The sequence below is a fragment of the Cupressus sempervirens genome, chromosome 8 (assembly GCF_028749045.1).
Source record: "Cupressus sempervirens isolate cs-2001-9-10 chromosome 8, ASM2874904v1, whole genome shotgun sequence".
NCBI classification, from domain to species: domain Eukaryota; kingdom Viridiplantae; phylum Streptophyta; class Pinopsida; order Cupressales; family Cupressaceae; genus Cupressus; species Cupressus sempervirens.
This window is the reverse complement of record NC_143125.1, coordinates 584347490-584369303: the sequence shown is the minus strand read 5'-3', so window position 1 is coordinate 584369303 and position 21814 is coordinate 584347490. Positions and strand designations below refer to the sequence as shown.

The 21814-nt window shown below is 34.6% G+C and overlaps 1 protein-coding gene across 10 annotated transcripts in view; it reads right to left on the bottom strand.

Annotated features, from left to right (window-relative positions):
* Nucleotides 1-21814, bottom strand: part of LOC149543781 (Zinc finger C-x8-C-x5-C-x3-H type family protein) — a 169774-nt gene that overhangs the window by 26549 nt on the left and 121411 nt on the right. For all 10 annotated transcript variants that reach the window (XR_016355677.1, XR_016355676.1, XR_016355679.1 and 7 more), the window contains exon 7: nucleotides 5242-5447. Coding sequence is in view for 3 of the 10 variants with exons in the window: in XM_089798467.1 (XP_089654593.1) it covers nucleotides 5242-5447 (206 nt within the window). In the remaining 7 variants the exon portion in view is untranslated. The remainder of the gene's footprint in view (nucleotides 1-5241; nucleotides 5448-21814) is intronic.

Sequence of the window (21814 nt, the reverse complement as noted above, 5' to 3'; positions counted from 1 at the left end):
AATATTCCGAATGGAGCAGCAGCAGTGACGTGGGAGCATAGGAGTAAACACTGATGAAGATGTGGAGATTCCAAGACGGTAGAAGTACAAGGCCCACACCACTAAGTCGCGTACAATACATCAGCATCGACATTGATAGTGGAGTGGAATGATATCAGCAGACACACCCTTGTTTGCTCCCGTGTAGAAAAGGCCATTGGAGTCGTCGACAAGATTGAGTCCTTCAAAAGACATTCGACCAAGTATAATAAAGTGCCCATCACCCAAGCTACAAAACATGGGTTGATAGTATAAAGGTATGTAGTATTGTCTTTATCATTTATTGAAATGGTAATATATATATATGTAGACAGAGCCTATTGACATACTAAAAATAATAATATATAAATAGGGGACTCAAATATAAGGATGTGTAACAATCAAATAATATTTTAATTTATTTGATCATAAGTGGGAAAAAACTTGCGTGAATATGTAATTTCAAACAATATTTTATACACTTATTAAAGGATTATAAATAGAAATAACTTAATAATTGAAAGTATTAATTAATATTTTATGAAGGGAAGATTATAACTCCATGTATCAGTATCAGAGATTAGTATAATTACCAGTTTGATTGACACAACAAAGATGGTTATATAGTGTTGGTATCAGAGATGGATGTAATGCCCATTTTGCCAAACATAACTTAATGGACACAAACTCTATAATGTTGGTATGAGAGAGTTAGCTCCATCTGACCAACATGTCTGAGGAAGTATAATGGTAAAAAAGTTCAAACAGTGTCAACATATGCATATGTGAACCTTAAAGGGTGCATTGTAGAGAAGATGCTTGAATAAATGAGGTTAGATAACCCAATTTAGAGACATCTTTAAGGTTTGGGATTAAGACTAAGGGGTAGGGTAATGAAATTCATGAGTATTATGATTCTCACAATTGTTTTGTTGCGAGTTTCCTAGCTTGTAGTAGCAGGGACATTACACTAATGGCACCTTTACTTTCTTCAAGTGTAATATTTTTATCAAGGGCAAAGACCTCCAAAAATAATTTCTTCGGGATTCACTTTAGGCATTTATCAAGAGCCTCCTGATTATCTTTGCCATATTCTAATGACAATAACTTACAATAAAAGTTATAAAAATCCACTTTAATTGTCAAGGGATCAATAGTAAGCCCTGAGTCAATATGAATTTCCTCTATAAGCTCCCTTTTACTTGCCCTAATCAAATTGAAAAAGTAATTAGAGCCCTTATATCCCTCATACAACCAATTCATTTTGGCTCTAATCTTTTGGCCTTATATCTACTTATGAGGTGGGATTTAATCCATGATAATTCCCTTCCATACCATGATCACATCCTTGAAATTGTATGCACCTCTCAATACTATTAAACCTGTTTTGGAGGAAGGGCTCCTCTTTGGATATATCCATAATTTCTTTCTTATCATTAATCTGAAACATTTTCCTCCATGTGTTACTGAGAGAATCGCATTGTTCTCTTGGTCTAAGATTGTTATAACAAAACTTGGACAGGTAGGAGACCATCTTGATAGCCTCCTTGGAGTCCTCATCATGAAGAAGTTAGACGTTCAACTTAAAACCATTTCGTAGGTTCAAAGGAGGAAGAGTAATCAAAATCAAGGAAAATACTAGTCGAGATGGGGGATTGGTCAGAAATGGAGGTAATATTAATAGTGATAAGGGATTGTCCCCCAGGAGCAGCGAATGAGAAAAAGGAGGCATCAATATAAAACCTATCCAACCTGCAGTATACTCTTTGTTGTCCAGTTTGGTTGTTACACCACGTGAACTAAATGTCAGGAAAGACACCTTTTTCATCTCAAGAGGATCAAGAAGATTAAATCTTCTATTAAAACTTAACCCAAAAGAAGTGCTCATTACCCTTCCAACAATGTTTATTCCCCCCACATTTATCCTCACTCTGCTCAACTATATTGAAGTCCCCCACAAACATATAGTGGGCCTTAGGAAGTCCTAAAATTAGCCAACCCCCATAGCCTAGCCCTATCTCTATAGTCATTTGCAGCATAGATATTACAAACACCAAACACCTTATCATTCTTTTTAAATGTGACCCAAAGAGTCCTTCGACACAAAGACATTCCATTGGTTAAAATCTTATCAGGCCCAACAAGGACGATAGTACCATATTTACCTCTTTCATGATTAGAGTGGAAGCCTATAGGGGAAGAGACCCAATAGCCACCAAGGGATCCAATAACCACGAGGGTTTTGTGATACACACCCCACAAAAAGAACCCAGAAAATGATAACACGTGTACTAATAGCCGATCACACATGTACTAATAGTTGATCATTTTTTAGCTTTCTTGGTTACTGATTGTTCCATTTGTGCCAAAAGTACATTTTTTTTGGTGAGTGGCTATTGGGGGGTGAACATAACATGTATTGGGCGAGTGTTTTAAAATGGCACACTTCGACCACTTTTCTCTGCACGACCTCTATAGAGAGATCCGTAAATGCACATACACTAAAACCTTAGCTTTAAGCTCTTGAGTCGCCTACAAAGGTACACCAAAAAAATTGGCATAATTCGACTTACAGATTAGGAGATGTAGGTGTGCGAAGTTAGCCTAGGTGGCTACTGGGTCTCTTCCCCTAGCTTGGTTTCATTGGAAGCTCATCATAGTATGTGCTTGAAAACCTACCACCTTAATCTCTTTAAGGCAAATAATGTCTTTTTCTTTTAAGTTGTTACACCACCTTCTCACCACATAATTCCTATCTAACATCTCCACACCTTTATGTTTCAACTATGAATGCTCATCATCATGAGTTTATTTAGGGACAGGTTTCTTATTTTTATATAGCCTATTAAAGCAATCAGGTATCTCATTGTTCTTCTAGTCACTATCATTGGAGAGAGACTGCCTATCTATGGTTTTCCTTTTCTTTTTTTAACTTTTACTTATAACCTCAATAAATTGTTCAATGTTTTCACCACCATCCCCTACAAGTGCATTCTTTTGACCATCTGTGGAAACCTCCATCATGGAACACATGATCTCAAGTGGGGATTACTCTCCTCTACTGGGGTTGTGTATCATTTTAAATTTTCTTAGCTCTCTCATTAATAGTAACCAAAGCCAATTATTGAGTATTTAATCTGGTGGGAGCAACATTGCTATCTTCCATACCAATCTCACTAAACTTGCAATTATTTTGTTCTGATTGAGCCCCGACGAGGATAGTGGAGTGACTATCATTAATTCAAGGGTTATTATTACCCACAAGGATAACTTCAAATTCTTCCTCAAACAGAGGATAAGCTAGTGGTAAACTTATTACTCGCAGTCTCATTAACAAAATTATCATTATCTTGGTCCCCATCTTTCCCTAAGCCAAAGTTGTTAGGCATTATAGCAAGGTCTTTAGGGTTACTGTCCTTTTTATTAGAATCACCATTAATCTTATTAACATTAGGGTTTCCATCGAAATTCTCATTTGACGACACTTTAAAATTAGCATTTTGAGTGTTTTTAAGAGACAAATAGTCATGTCTCGTATGCCTATTTCGTTTACAGTGGAAACATGCCCCCAAGTTCCTGAGCAAAGAAAGCTCCCACAAAAATTTTTCTTTTCCAAATTTAAAGAAATAACTTCAAGAAAATCAATTTCTACAAAGAGAGCAATAAGAGTTCTTGCATTAAGGTGAGGTAGAGTAACTATTGACTCCTTAACTTACAAAACATAAATCAACAACTTTAAAATGTGTGGGATAAAAGGCCAAAACTCTGGTTGGAGACCTTTTATTTTAACCCAGTTAGGGGAAAACCAAGCAATAACTTGCTCAAAGTTGCCCTCAGACCATGGGAAAGCTCTGAATAAAGAATGACCCATGTTCCATAATCCTTTTCTCGAAGCCCTATCTTGCATGATAAATGTTCCAGAACCCTTCTATCGATAATACTTTCTAGAATAAATGTTATTTCCTTCACCTTGGAAAACTCACCAATGCAGTAAACTCGAAATCAATTCACACAAAAGAAAATAGATAGTTGAAACTAAGACCAAGTGCCCAAAATAGCAATTCCTAAATATAGCATTTGCTAGAAAAAGAAATTTCATTGAAATACACTAAAATTTTAGGCTTGAGCTCTCCACAAAACACTAAGTTCCCTAGGCAACTCCGCTTAGCCTATAGGATCCTCAAAAATATGCTAACAAAACGCCAAACTAACTAGGTGCGAGAAGGAGGGCATTCTACTCTTGCTTCAAAAATGATCAGACCTTGGCATCACATCTCTTCTTGTTCTTCTTTTTGCACCTCCTCAACACTAATGCAGTTCATACTCACTCTTTCACCTTGCACTTATCGTGCTTACTCTCATAGTAAAATTATCATCTTATTGAATTGTTTTTGTGATTTCAAATGAATGAGGTTGTTTTAGAAAATTTGTGGGGTTTAGGTGAGGCCTATAGACCATTAGGGTCTGACCTTTGATGCAAGGATAAAAAGCAATTGGGCTTTAAAAAAATTGCCTTATTGACCATTTGACCATGGGAGCAACCTAGTTTTCCTTGAGATGGGATCATTTGTCACTATTCCTTTTGTTGGATTATTCCTATTTCCACTGCACAACATACCTTGACCATTTAAACTAAGTTGCATCAAAGTAAACAAACTTGTAATGGTGTGCATGGAAAATATTTGTCTACTAGTTAATTTAACCAACTCTTCTACCTAAAAATAGAAGTTTGAACCAATTTTTCATGGAAATGGTGCGTCCATTTTTGCATGTTAGAAAACCCAATACACTTTAATTGCACCATATTGCTATCACTCACCCTTTCTTGAAGTTCCAATAAGCTTTGAACAACATTTGTTGACTTGAATTCTTTTCAATTTCACATATTATACACATCAGAAAAAAAAATTGCAGATAGCTAAGATATCAAATATACAATACATAGATTAAAACGTACATAATGCAGACTTCTATGTATTTTAAATTATCTACTTTCCACCTTTACTGCAAATGATAATGCATTGAAAGCTGAAACTTCTCAATGGACATCACCTCTTTAAAATCTAAACTGAAGATGCTCCCATCAATTCACTAGGAAATGTGATTGGCTTACTCAATATTAATGGCAAATGGTTAAGCCGAGAACAGCCAGCACTAAACAGATATAATGTAAATCATATGGACTATCAAACTTAGCAACAAGAAAATATGAATGAAAACAACCTGCAGCTCCAACTGATGAATTGCTGGCAGTGGTACCAAACCCAAATGCTGAAGAGTTGGGATTTTGCTGCCCAGTAAAATTGGTTGATAAAACTGAAGCCTTTCCAAAAGCATTTTGATTGGGTGTTTGAGCTTGATTTCCAAACGCATGCAATGTATTTCCAGAAACAGAACCAAATGTGCTTGAAGCAGTCCCAAATCCAGCACTGTGACAATTCAGAACACAAATCATTGGTAAAAACTTAAAAAACATAAGACGAATGGCTTCAATGCATTGCACTCTCTTTTATATGGATAAAATAATCAATATGTATTATGTATCCTTGTTTTGGTTCTAAATTATCTAACAGTAGAAATAAGACATGCAAAAAAGAACAAAATGACGGTTTGTTCTAAACTTAAGCCTGCATTAAAAAACAGAAAGCTCATGCAAGACTATGGAAGAATGCTAAATCAACCTAATTGGTAAGCAGTGAGTTGCAAATTGGCAATGGGTGGGATCATTGGTAGCCTTGGGTGGCATTACTGATTCTGAAAGATGAATGTCCTTACAGGTAAAGATGTAGAAAATTACTGCCTCTTTCCTATTTTCCTTCAATGCTTGCCGGTTTTAGATAGGAGACCTGAAGGTGTGATTTGTGAATAAATGGCAAAGCAGACATTTGAGGATGTAGCATGTAAGGAGTGATAAAATGGACTTGCTTCTAAGGAAAATAATCTTTACAGGTGGACATGGGGATAGGGAATGAAAGGAGGGGAAAATAGTTATGGGCATAGGTGTAACGCCCCTCCAAGGAACCCAAAAGACATTAACCTAAAGTTTCACTAAGTTTGTCAAACATTTTTTCTTTTTTGAAAGATAATAAACAACAAAAGATAACATAGAGCGGAAGCAATAACTCACATACGTACAACCATCAAAACAGATTACATCTCCTAAGGGTCCCATGACGTTGACGTTGAATCACATTTAAGTTTAATCAATACTAAATCCAATACATAACAAATCCACATCAAAGAATAATCACAAGTACAATTCCAATTCAATAATATACAATTACATAGGATGCCACTTGGTATAATCAGAACACTTAATCATCCAATGTACAAGTCATAGGGTATGAAAAGCTCAAAGAATATATATCATCAATAATATACAACATCTCACAAGATCTCTAATAATCAAGTACAATGCAATAGAGTATAACCATCCAACAGAAAGCACAAGATCAGAAAGAAAGGATCAACTGCACAAGGACATCCAACATTGGCATCCAATTGTCAGATCTCTACGATATAAGAAAAATGCACTACCACTCAAGCTTGTGGAACCTAAATGCTCCACTCCCACCGTGCTGATGAGATAGTTTCAAGTCCCAAAGGGATATTAATCCACAAGTCATAACCAACATCTAAGTCAAGGAGACACCTCAAAGCAAACTATCTCAAAGGGTACCAAGAACACAAGTAACATCTAAACCCAGAGGCAACAAAGACATGTAGGAAATCTACTATGTAAGTGGGCAAGTGTCATTGCATGAGCCAACTCTAAGGTTACCCTAGCAGCCACTCTGGACTCCGGCCCCCTAGTGTCTCTATGTGGCACCAATATCCTCTTGTACAAACAAGGCATACTAACGAAGCAAGGCCACAACCAAGCATCCTCTCTACTCCCATCCTAGCCTGTACTAGCACTCGAGGTGTGGGTGAGGAAAACAATGACTCTTATTATTTCATTTTCCTCTCATTTAATGAAATGTTAGCACTTATTAAAACAAGTTACAATGAGTTTCCAAGGCAGCCACTTAGGGCTCCGACCTCCATTGCAAGCCACTTATCAACGTACACATAGATTACCTACCCTAGGCTCATAAAAGTACAAATCATAGAATCATAGTTTTCACCTCAGCCCTTTACAAACAACTGGAAAGCACCTATAGAAAAAACACAATATTTTACCTCAGTCCTTTACAAGCAACTGAAAAGCACCTAAAGACCAGTCATAACATTCACCTCAGTTTTTTACAACCAACTAGAAAGCACCTAAAGACCAATCATAACATTCACCTTAGTTCGTTACAAGCAATTGGAAAGCACCACAAGACAAATCACAATAATCACCCCAGTCTTATACAAGCAACTGAAAAGCATCCAAAAGACAATTGATCAAATCTCAAAGGTTACATTAGGAAAACACACCATTCACCTCAATTCTATACAAGCAAGTGGAAAGCATTAACAAACAACAGATCAAATCTCATCATAGAGAACACGTGACACATCACCATGATTGGGTATAAAAGATCATGACCAAAACATAACCATAACATCATATGACATCATCAAAACAGTAACTCCCGGCCTCTGGTAACATCCAAAATTGGTCAACACTCTAAGTCAACTCCAAACCCAACACAAAAGAAAACATACAACTGGCAGTGTAGTTTCATAGATTTGTTTGGTTTAAAATCAGAATAAACAATTAACACTAACTCACAAAACCAATGCCTTTATTAAATACTACAAAACAAATTAAATAATAATTATCAAATTATTAATAATTTAATACAAGTTTATTAATAACAATAATTATAAAATAATAATATAATAAAAAATTATTTAAGTTTATTAAATAACATTGAATATTAATTTAGTAATTAACAATAAATAAAACAATATTAATTAAATTAATTAACATTAATCTAAAATTACATTTACATATTAAATTATAAAAATTTAATACATTTCAAAAAAAAAACATTAATAAAATATATATATTTAAAAGCGTATTTAAATGCCCGCCGGCCTACACGGACTACTACTGTAGCAGTAAATGCATGCATCATTAGGGTTAGGAGAGGAGGGGTGGTGGGGGTGGTGGCCCGCCTCCCACTCACGTATTTTAAAAAATATATATTAAAAAAAAAAAATCTGCCCTCTATAAATTTTCAACTCAATCAATTTTTCTTTGAATTATATATATTATATATAATTTTATAATTATCACAGTATAATTATATTTATATATATACCTATACTTATATTATTTAAGATTTTACAAATTAAATCTGATAGAAGAAATACAGACAATTCAATCAAATCTGTATAAAACAATCTTGATTTCTTTTCCAAACCCTTTTCGTATCAAAATACGGTTCTCTAAAATTTTACAAACGAGGGTTTCTAAATATCAAATCATATACAGATGATTTCTAAACAATAAAAATTCACAACAAGGGTTTCAACTCAATTCATGAAAATAATTTCATTCAGACACGAAGAAGATAGAGAATTCAAAGAATGAAAACTATTGCGCAAAAACCCACAAGATCCTACCTGGATCTGATGTTAAAACCACAAATGCGCGGAGCTCGCAAGCAATTCCCCTTCTTCTAAAAACCTTCTTGGAAATTGGCTCCTCTAAATCTTGGTATCGAAAAATGAACTCTAATTTCCTAATAAAGAGTTCTTCCCCGAATTAGGGCTTCGATTGTGCAATCATGCAAAACCCCTTTTCCTTAATTACTTTATTATATTTTAATTTTCATGTGCAACCTTTTTGCAATTAAATTAAAATATCTTTATTAAATTAAATTTCTTTCTCTTTAATTAATTCTCGAGCCGTTTTTGATAAAATATTTATTAATTTAAATAATAATAATATTTAGAGATTATTATAAAAATGAAACTCCTAAATATGTTATTATTAAATTAAATAAATATGATTACGACAAAATTAGAACTTTAACAATATCTTTAAATTTAATTATTTTATTTAATTAATTTCTCAATTAATTAAATATTATTAAATATTAAATTTACTTTATAACATTTTCATTAAATTATCCTTTAATTTGATTTAATTATAACTGAAAATCAAAACAAACTCACAAGACTAAATATGAAAAACCCAACTGAAAGACAAAGCACGGATTCAAACTCTAGTGTCAAAATCATGAATTCAGGTCACTTGAAGAATTCAGAAGGGTAAAACTCAGATACTTGTCCTACTTTCTAGGACAGTGGGCTTAGGGTTGGGATTTGGACTCAAGAATTATCTCCCATCATTTACCATTGAGATACTGCCTCTGGCAATTCAGGGAAGTTGATGCCCTACTTTCTAGGGCAATTGGATTAGGGTTAGGATTTGGACTCAAGAATTATCTCCCCTCTTATACTATTGAGATACTGCGATAGGGCACGCTCATCCTGGCAATACAGGAAAGTCGATGCCCGGTACTTGTAATTTGCATAAAATCTGAGTATGTACATACACATATAATCTAAACTAAACATTCAATGGCAGGGAGTGATGCATCGTGTAGATCCCGACTAGTAGGTGACTATGACTCCCTCCCTCATCCACATCAGAAACGTCAAACATAAAGTAAAACATACAAGTACACCATACCCATGCAAGTATGGGGTAAGTAACCATAGAACTGCATATAAGTCATACATCTAACTATCATCATGAGATAAATGAAATCATTTATGAACATACATATATCATCATAGAAATAATCCTGAACACATGAAATAACTAACTCATCACATAAATCAACTGAGTATAAAATACCATTTAATCAAATTTGGTAACCAAGTATCGATAATCATAAAACATAACCATAAAAACAGGCCTAAAAGAATGCGGCAATCCAACATGAAAAGTCAACTAGGCGTAGGCATTACAATAGGGAAACATGTATAAAAGGAAGCGACAAAGGGAACAATCAAATTTCTTATATATATATATATAATGTTAAGAATATACAAAAGGTAGATAAGAGGTGAGGAATGGGTCATTCCCTAGTTTATCATGTAAATACATCCCAAAGGAATCCTTCGATAGAGTTCATCCAAGAGCTTTAGAAGGCCTTGTACAAGAAAATTTCATACAGGTAATAATTAGACCAAGGAGATCTCAATTACAAATTGCTCCATAAAAATGCATAGGTAAATACAAATTTTTAGAGTTTGTGTAAATTTTTTTTTCTCATGACCATTGACAAAGAGGCCCTCATTGAGAAAGTTTTATGGAGATGTGATAATTGTGGTGGGATCCAATCCATATGCAAGTGGTCATAAATGCTTGTGGGGAAGTGTAAAATGTTGGAAGCATGAATGTTGATGATGCTTCCTGTATGGGGGAGTATCTGTGATAGACATAGTCATCTAGGACTCTTGTTGGATGTTGTTTTGAACAATGTCTTTGGACACTTAAGCTAAGTAAAAATTAATTGTTACAGAGATTGTTGGTTGTAGATTCCTTTGACATTGATGGCAATGCGGGAGAAGTACTGCATGAAAAACATCATGGGGGAGAAGCACTGCATGAAAATAGTTTGGAGACATCGAAAAACAGAAAGCACATTGAGGTATATCAATGGGGGAGAATGATTGATGAAAATGATTTGAAAAGAAAGATTACCAGTCTTTTCTTGGTATTCTTGGAACTAGATGTTTTTCATCTATGTTGCCATCAATGCCAAAGGGGGAGATTGTTGGAAGCATGAATGTTGATGATATTCCTATGGGGGAGTATTGTAGATATGTTATCATGATGATATGTTACATTTATGACAGTGTTTGTCATTGATGTCAACATAGCAGTTTGTTATGGTATCTGACAGAAGAATAGCGAAAAAATCAAGTTGGTATGGACAGATTGTGGCATACATTCAGTAGCGAGGTTAAAGGGAGATACTAATAAGTGTCTAGTATATGTAGCTAACCTCGGAAGCATAAGAATATTAAGTTTGGAAGAAGTTATGCAAGTTTTGGTAAAGATTGTTCTGAGATAGAGTTTATAGAGGCATGTTCTAATAAATTTGTTATATCTCTTAGCAAAGTTGTTATTTTGAGAATTGAGGTTGAGGATGTGAAGAAGACATGTTGGTGATGATGTGGCTAAGTTCACTCGTCATAATGTTACGTGTACGGAAAGATATTCAAGTTGCAAGGCAGAGTATTAATGTTATTGCTAAGTGTAATGTACTCTTAATGTGGTCCTATAATAATTAATTGATAAGGTTTAACAGCCGACTCAGGGAATTGTTTTATGGATTCGATATAAAGGAAGGACATTTTCCTTTATCATGATGATGGATGCAAAGTAATTGTAAGCAGTAGAGCAGAATGCAAAGTTGAGCAGAGCAAAGAGGAAGTGAAGGAAATTTCATTGTCGAGGTTTTATTGAGTGATCCGAAGTTGGATCCGAGGTTCGTGACCTAGTCTACAAGGTCTAACAGTGATTGGTTTGGTTGATAGAACAGAGGAAAGAGGAACTTAACAGTAAATTACTTGTTTGGGCAGTGAGCTCTTCTTGTAATTGAAATTGCATGTTTAGGCAGTGGGTTCTTCTTGCATACATTGTACTACAACTCCTAACAGGGTTGCCACGATTCCTAACAGGGATTCAAAGTCTCCTAACAGGGACTCATATGTACTAAATGTTGTAATAGACTCCTAACAGGGTCCATCCTCTAACAATGAATATTTATATTAGTACATCATCTTGTGGGCATCATTCCCACCAGGGTTTTCCCTCTAATCAAGGGTTTCCCTAGTTAACATATCTAGTGTAACTGTCTATGTGCATCTTGTTATGGTTGTTGTTTACTTTGGTTGAATGGATAAGATTGTTTAAGGTTGATCAATGTTTTAATCACTGGATAACTGATTCACCCCCCCACCCCCTCTTAGTTATCTTGCTGGACTATTCTTTCTAACATAAAATCCAACACAAATTTTTCTCAAATGTTTCCACCTTTGTACTTTTCATTGGTGTCACTTTTACCAATATTCTAACTCGTTGCTTTGAGTGTTACTCAGTAAACTAATAACATTCACTGAAATACCAAGTATATGGGAAGCACATGTAAAATAACAATATTGATGTTATTCAAAGTCTAACTTTTATTTGTTAAGTAATATGGATCATGTCTGCAAATGTAATAATATTGCCATTGTTATAGATATGTTTCAAATGCAGATTTGGATCTCATATAAGTATGAGAGAAGGAGACATGTCTTTTGAAGAGACATGTCTCCAAGGTTTAAACATCATTAATTAGTATAGTTTTATATAACCAACCATTATTTTATATATATATATATATATATATATATATATATATAAAGGAATATTTATATTGTCATCAATAATGAAACTCATGATCATATCAATCTGACTGTAGCTACAAACTTAACACTCCCTCTTAGTTAGGAAGGATTGATACAAAACATATTATGTTCTTGAGTATACGAAGAGATATCATCTTAGTATGATATTCCTAGAATGGCATATTTAAGGATATCAACATAAATCCATCAACACACATATTCTATATGGAATTTGCTACAATTCATAATGAGACTAAATTTCTCAACACTTTTTCCTTTTAGCGAGGGAATTTAAGCAAATACTATAACTTTAATATAAGTTTGAATACCATTTTAAGTGTGGTCTATAATAGATTTAAGTTATTGTGTCTGGCAATATCCGGCTCGAAGAACCATAACAATTTTCATGGTGTCCGGCAAAATCCAGCCTAATAACAATCACACCAATAACCTTCAACACTTTTGGTGTTAGAAAGTTGGTCATCTATTGATAAGATTGTCACCTTTCAATAACTCCCCTCTAAATATATACATCAATGAAAGATCATCATCTTTCATGACATAACTACAACAGCATCATGTAGTAACTCACATGATATCCACCATGAACCAATTCAGAGGGTGGACCGAGTTTTCACCTTGTACTTCTCTCTCATAGAGAAGAGCGCATTACAAAGGATTTCTCTTATAACTTCGCTTCATAGAAAAAATATCATCTACAAAGGATTGCATCTCAAACTTTCTCCCTCTGAACATCGATCTAGGGAAATCAAGTGCTCTAGTTACTTCCTGAAAAAGAAAAAAAAAACTCCCGTCACCCAAAGATACCTATCGAACTCACTCTGAATTTGATATCAACATGCAATCACCCACATGTATTTCTAGACTCCCTTTGAGTATCAATCTGCTAAGCTCTTGCTTTGCCTTCGAAGAAGTGTCATACTCCCTCTTAATGTAAAAGACTCTCATAATTTTAATCATCAAAGATGAGAGCCTCATTTATCCATTTTGATCATCAAGGTCTTTGGAGCTACTATCATTAGGTTGATTCTACACAATATCTAGCAACATATTTAAAGTACCAACTTTTTTTTCCTGTAAGAACATCCTCAAGGCAAATAAACTTTATAGTATATATAGAAATTACAAATAAGAGAGAGATAAATGTCATAAATAAGAATACTTATCTGCACATGAAGATTCAAAATTCTCTTCTTAGATTATTTGAGAATGGAACATCTCCCCTATATCAAATATGATAACTTCTTTCTAAGTTCTAACTTGCTCTTTTTATCCATTGAAATTCCAAACATTCATTTAGCTTAGTAGTAGAAGCGAACAGAAACTCGTCCACAATACACTGATATCTTGTTTGAGTATGATTGTGCCACTTGAAGGACTCTACAACTCATACGTCAAGTTTTATTTATCAAAGAGAAAGACTCATAGATGGTTCAATTTAAGTCACCAATTTCTCATGATGTACACAAGAGGTAAGCCCATTATTATCACATAGTTGCATGAATTACAATCCTCTTGACTGTTACAATTTATCGATCATTGAAGATTCCACTACAACATGGTTTACTCCCTCTGAATCAATATGATCGAGATCACCAAAGGTTGACTAGATCATATCCTCTATCTTCTCCCTCTCTTTCAAAGTTTCCTCTAATGAAATGCCAGTCTCCCTCTGAATCTTAATCTCCCTCTTCCTGCAATAACATTCTTGGAGGAAAAGATAAAGGCACATAACTCTTATAGTATGTATAGAAATACAAATAAGAGGTTGACTAACAAAATAAGGATAATATTCAAGATATAATAAACATAAAATACTTATTATTTAGGCGCAATCGCTTATCAACATCCTTCCAAATATAAGTTGTTTCTATGAATGTAAGGCAATGCATGTACTTTTTTTGATGGCTATAAATAATTGTACGAGTCTCATCTTCTCTTACAAAAAATTTGAGAGATCCAAAGCTCATGCAAGAATTCTAATCACAATAGATTTAACTTTGGTTCTTGATGTCTTTAAATGGATTATTTTCTCAGATGAAACAAGAATACTTCTCCAATCCCATAATTCATAGTACTGATCTTCAAGCTTAAATTGCTAAATATCACTTGATGAAGATGTCTACGAACTTACTTTGTTCACCAATTTCATGTACAAAGGTTTCACAGATAAAAGTTTCATGCGCAAAGGTTTTGCAGACTTCAATCTTTAATTCAAGAATACTTAAGCCTTCACTTCTTGAACCTCTTCCAAATGTAATAAAAGTATAACTTGGCCTATGGAATATCATATATTTGTAAAGTAGGTTCTCGATCCTTCCTTATGATAATGTTCGGACCCACTCTTGCTAGCAAGGTGGTACAGGTGTCCATGATTCATTTTATGTGTCACATATATTGACCATGCACTAACAAACTATAATCATCCTTGTTTAAATGCCTCCTATTCCCCAATCAAGGGGATAGTCTATTCATCCCGACATCATGTTAGAACATGCAATTATATGACTCTTCCATATGTCTTTTAGTTTTACCCAATCCTCATTCCTTCGTTCTTATTACCTCCATTTTGAATTACTTTCAAATTTAAGAATAAATCCCTCTATTCTCAAAACTGTCAAAATAAAATTGGACAACTCTGTGTAAAGTTTCCTTACATGTCTCCATCTTTTATTATTCCTATATCCTCTGGGTGTAATCACAGTAGAATATAGTCGTCAATATCTTGTCACAACCCCTTTGATAATTTTGAAGCACCAATTTTCCTGCAGTATAATCAAATCAACTTGTACTCTCATCTGTGATATTAATATTTTGATGTTCTGATTATTCCTCTCAAAAACATTGATTGCTCTTTATTTATGATGTTACTATTTCAATTCTTCCCAGTTCGCTGATTTCTCCATACTGTCTATTAACTTAAAACTGGTTGGTTGTTGAGTTTGCTCTCTGCCTTTGACATTTCCAACAACAACTATTAAGGCCCATGAAGAACCCATGACAATCATAACTGTTGCACACTGTTCCTTATGAATGCTATCATGTTTACATTGTGTCAACTCTTCTCTCCTATGTTGCTTGATTTGGATGCCCAATGTGCCCTTCATCTCTTGGCGATGATCCTCTACTTCTGAACAACATAATCTTCTCAGACCTTGGCGACTGATTCTCCATCATATGTCTTTCCTTTCACTTGGTGTAGTCTGAATATGAAGGAGTCGATGTCATTTCTTTTAAACTTCCATTGTAACTCCATTGTTCTTTCTATGATGCAGACTGAAATTTCCTTCTTTAGCACACATACGATATGTTATTAACAAGAATTACTTGTCTTGTGATGGCACCTTTTGTTTGTCTCAAGTAATCATTCAATGCATCATTTCTTACTGTACAAAGACCAATATCTGAAACGTCACTTTTATGGTTGTGGACTCAGATTATTACTTTATCACTGTTCTGAAAAACTATTGTTGACATGGTTTTGAATTTCAAACTTGCTACATATCTCAATCGTTGTTTCAAACAATTAATCTATTATCAATCGGTGTAGGCTTTTAGTAACTGGTTATTCCTGACGGTAACTGGTCTTCCTGCTATATCTTCATTTCTTGACTCCTCTAACTTTAAAATTCCAACTCATCATCTTTTGGTCTATTTTCATGCTGACATGGATATCAATGACGCCTTGCTGCAAAATATATAAAACTAACCATTGTGATGTGTATAAGAAATCTGAATTGTGTTCTGCTCTAGCGTTATGTGTATTTGGCATCTTTAATGTCATTTGTGTACATTCAGGGCATCACATCTGTCTTATTACCGTTGACTTGGCAAACTCTTGTATAAATGAATTTTATTGTTCCCGTGACCAACATCATTGAATCTTCAACAATATATAGTAATTGCTGAAGCATTGACCAGGATATAAACATGGCCAACGATATACACATTCAATATGCAGAATTTTGTATTACAATCAATCTTTGATAAATTTGCAGTTGGCTTTGATACCATGTTAAGTAACATGGATCGTGTCTGCAAATGTAATAATATTGCCATTGTTATAGATCTGTTCTAAATGCAGATTTGGATCTCATATAAGTATGAGAGAAGGAGATATGTCTTTTGAAGAGACATGTCTCCAAGGTTTAAACATCATTAGTTAGTATAAAATAATATAACTAAACATTTTATATAAATGAATATTTATATTATCATCAATAATGAAACTCATGATCATATCAATCTGACTGTAACTACAAACTTAACATTATTGACAGTAATAACAATGCATAGATCTAAGATACATTATGCTTGCCCAAATGCTCAATATTGGCAATGATAGAGAAACATGTTTTTAAAATATACGTCAGCAAAAATGACTCAGAATTGACTTAGTTCATAATGAGCCTCCACATTCAAATAATGACTGGATCACTGTCCACTCAGGTTCAGTTAATGTATTCTAGGAATGATAGCACATACCCAAAACTCAGTCACAATGCTCTAGAGTTGGTCGCACATCCCCTTCTAAGGTTCACATCACACTCTCCACATAGGACCACATCACATCACCCAAAAGCCTTTAGCAGTCCACAGTAGTTCCTCAACTAGCATGAAAGAATAAAGAGCTCAAGACTATGACTTGTGTTGTCCTCAATTTTGACATCATAAATTATGACAACCCTACGGAATTTTCTCATGAATTCGTAGGTGCACCCTCTTTGTTTTAATGTGTTGGTAAAGCATCATGAAGGGAATCCTTTATCCCTCAATTGTGCACTAGGTAACTTTATTCGTACATTTCTTCGAAGATTTCCATCGAGTTAAATCCCCAAATGTTTGAAAGAGAGAGTTTTTCTTATCTGACTACAAACACTTAATTTTTGATAAACTTTTGTGTCTTTTCATTGTTTCTCTATTTTTTGTAAATAGTTTTCAGTTTTGTTTTTGCCTTATGGTAGTAGCTCTTGCAATCCCACTAGTTTCAAGCTATCTAAGGCCTCAAATAGAGTTGTTCAGCTCAAGTTAGAAAGAAACAGGTGGTGTTTTTCACGGCAACATTATGTTTTGCTTAAATATCCTTCAAAAGTTGTCTTTTTATTGCTAATTGAATGAAATAAAATTATTTGTAACATTTAAAGTGGATTTTGACATCCATTATAAAATTTCAGGTCATCATGAGTTGATTTGACCATGGATTGCAATGTTTTAATGAAATTGGCTATTTTAGTCAACTTTCATGTTACTTTATTGCAAACTATAGTTTTTTTATTAAATTCAATTACATGAGACACTTAAAATGCCTAAAGGTGGGATTTTTATCCCTTATTGTATATCATCCACATGCAAAACACCTATTAAAAACCCACTATCAATAAAATAAAAGTCCTAAATACATATAAGTGGAGTTTTAATATGCAATAAAACATGTTTATATCACTTAAATGCTTATAAGTAGGGAATTTGAACCCAAAAGCACATGTCATTGCACTTTAAAAGACCAATAATGTGTATTTTGTATCACCCAATGAATCTGAGCTCTCTTGAAGAGATCTTTGATCAACTGATTATCTAGAGTGTCGGGCCCATGAAACCACCATTTCCTGTAGTCAAGGTCGTTCAACCCTTCGATGTGACTGTCTGAGCCGTCATGAGATCTTTTGAAGCATTTGGCAATGCATCTTTATTCGTGGTCTCATCTTCTTACAGGAACTGGTGCCTCGTACAACTCTCACACTTGAGGACAAGGTTTGGCTATGCATATTTGCATTCGTACTTTGGTTACCTGAATTGTTTGCGTATAACTGTGCTTTCCAACACCTCTTCCAAGAAAATTGCATAGTATTTTTTATTTTTTTGTCCTTCGGAAAAACCATTAGGGCTTGCTTTTTCTTCTTCCAAGTACGGCTACAACTCGTAGCTATGTTTGTCGGTTGTATAAGTCTCCTCTGCGACTTGTCTTCCTTGAAACTCTTCTCTTTCTTGTAACCTTGCGTTGTTCTTCTTACTTTCCAATGAAGGAAGTAGCTATCAAAACCTTCCCACTTTTTTTGGTATGTGAAATAGCTATAAAAAAATTAGGTGTTGTCCCCTATCGTTGTATCTTGTAGTGTTTTTGTTTTGCTTCCATTGTTGCAAGTACGGTGTGATTTGGTGTGCTAACGACTTTGCTATGCAAGGCAATTGCTCTTCACCGGCCTTCCAGAGTGTCTGCACAATGTGTGAGGACTTGTAGCTATTGGCATGTCCCCACTCTAGCTCAGTCTAGCAGAGACATGTGGGTCAGCTTATTATGGGGTCTTGTAGGCTGACAGGGTGGATAGAGACCCAGTATGGTTATTCGGTGTTGGGGACTTGGTGTTCTGGTGGTTATTGATCAGTTGGGAGACGTTCCTTGTTTTTAGGAGGCAGTGCCTATTTTTTAGGAGGTATGATCTTGCCCAGGGTTGGGTCTCCATGAGATTTCTCTTTGGGTTCAATTTTAGAGGGATAGGGCTTGTTTCCTAAACTTTAGGAGCATCCCTAGATTTTAGGGATGAGACTGCCAGTGGATCCTTGATTTCCGACTTCAGTCACAGAGAGGTGACAGGATGATTTTATGGTTTGTGATGTTAATTGGGCATTTTGTGGCTATTTGGGTTATATTTTTAATATTTCCTAAGTTAGCGTTTAATAATTAAATAAGGCTTAAGTTATTAGCCATTTTGGAGTAATAAGGGGTTTTTGGCCTCATCTGGATGTGCATCCTATGGTGTGATAGCTTGTTGGAAAGGTTTTGAAATTCTCTAAATCTTTCTCTTTGGTCTCAGGGCAATTTAGTGAACAGATTTCTGTCTATGAGGGAAAAGGTCATTTTCTAGTAACATGACCACTTTAAAATAAGAAATTATAACACTTTCACCACCCAACGCCACTTGGTTCGATTTGCAATTGAGAAGGGTTATAAGGAGATAGAAGCTTCATCCTATGATCATTTTTTTTTTTTGACAACTTGTTTATGAATTTGCTTTGAATGGCCAATTTCTAGTCTGGGACCCAAACCCCAGGTTAGTGATTGGCTGGGACGTAGCCCTTAGCAGCTTTTGGCACCAAATCTCTTAGGCATTGTGCGTGGTGATTAAGGACAAAAGCATCAATTCTCATTGGTGTTTCAGCGTGGCATATCATCTTTCCAATTGGGACGTGGTTCATTACAGCCTGTGGTACGCCATTTGTAGTAGATACACCACGTGGTGTATAGAGTATTGCTTGTATTCACCTCCAAATGTATGCTGGATTCGAGAACAATCTTTACCTTCTAGTTTGACATCAAATTTGTATGTGAGCTTTGGGAAATGAATTGGATTTATTGCTTGAATCTATAATTCAGACAAATCTGCCTGGTACAATTTGCAATAATTCTGATTTTTGCTATATACCTTATTTATTTTAGTCTTGTTTCATGTTTGTTGTTCCCTATTTCTTTCTATGTTGTAAAACCATCAAAACACAAAAAGAATCCAACCTTTCTGCACTTTCGTATAGTTCTACAAGAGAATTTAATAAACAGGAAAACAAAAATTTAAATTCAGAAAATTACAGCAGTTTATCAAAAGAAATCCATCAAGGATCTTTCAGTTATATTGTAATTGCACCACTCCCTTGAATTTCGACTAGAGTTCTCTCCTCGTTGGGAAGGTTGTACAGTGTTAGCTATCGACCTCAATGAACTGGCCTGTCGTACACTGTTACCAGGCTACGCATCCGAGGATGTTGTACAGCATAGTCCACACTCTTCCTTATGTTTTTCTGTATGGTCGTGCTGTGAGGTGAAATGTTGTTCCTATTGGTTCCCAAAACCGCAAATTGGATATCCAAAGAGCCTACCACTTCTCCGATAGAATTCCGCAATCAAATCTGGCCAATGAACAAGAATCGCCTTGATTTGTCATAACCCCATAATAACATATGGCTAATGTAGATATAAATCTTGTTTTAATAATTTATATATTGACCATTTATAGTGACATAATATGAATTCATAAAACTACTCAATATATCGTATTGAATTATTATCAATATTTATGATAGAAAATACTTATAAATGATAATGATAATAATAATATATTACCTTTGATGAATATCCATATTTATAATAATATTGAATAATATAATGATTGTATTGTATAAACAATAACATGCTTAGTAATAAAATAATTAATGAGTCACGGGTCGAGTGGTCACGACCAGTGACCATAGGATGGACATATAAATAAAGGGGACGAAGACTTTCAAGGGGGGACGATCAAAATGTTATTATAAATAGTGCTTGCAAAAGTAATACTAAACAAAACAAGTGCACCATTCAACCATCTTGTTTACGGAGACATCACAACACAAAGCTAGATGATTACATGTGATTGGATATGCTAAGACTGCCACACCATCATAACCTTGGATGCTAGGTCGATAGCACAGTAAACATTCACTACATGTACACCAAAGGGGAACAACACCGTTATAAATACCCGATCCCACATAAATCAAAGGGAAGGTACAGAAACAAGACAATACCAAGTCAACGAGCCCCCAATAATATTAAAGACATTGGGTTCCATATTCCTAATAAAGGTAAAGGTAAGTATATGTGTTATATTATATTTGGAACCAATTTATTTACAACTAATAAATGTATGATATATAATGAAATCAATCAATAAGATAATAGGTTTCTTTATTTTTGAGATGATGAATAATAGGTACAAATCTTATCATATAATGTGACATTAAATGATAAAATCAACAATTGAAAATTGTAGAATGAATTTAATATCTTTTGATCCAAGAATATCTTGGTGGAGGGCATTCATAGCGAATGTCATAAAATGATCCAATTGAATTTGGTGGAGGGCATTATTGATGAATGTCTTGATAGGATCCAAGTATAACTCGGTGGAGGACATACATGGTGAATGTCATGGAATGATCCAAGTATAACTTGGTGGAGGGCATTCATTGTGAATGTCACAATACGATCCATTAATTTGGCGAAGAACATTTATTATGAATGTTAATCATTAGACATCTTATTAAAGATATGAAATATTCAATTAGATTTATTATGAACTTAACAATTTCTTTATAATCATTATGGTCCCAAATTAACCATAATAGTGGGGACATTAGAGAGGTATCAGAGCATAATCCTTCCATCCTGTGAAAAGTTTACTCCAAGGGACTATGGCCAAACAATTAGCCCGAGAACTAAGAAACTTTATAAAACAAAGGGGCCTTAAATGGCTCAAATTGTCTTGGGAAAAATATAAAGCCAAAGTTCAGAGTTTAAGTTTCCTTCAATCTCTAGGTGCTTGGTGCTATAACGAAGGGATCTAGTGACTCCATATGATATGTAGTAGGCATCATTAAAAAAATTATGATAAAACCA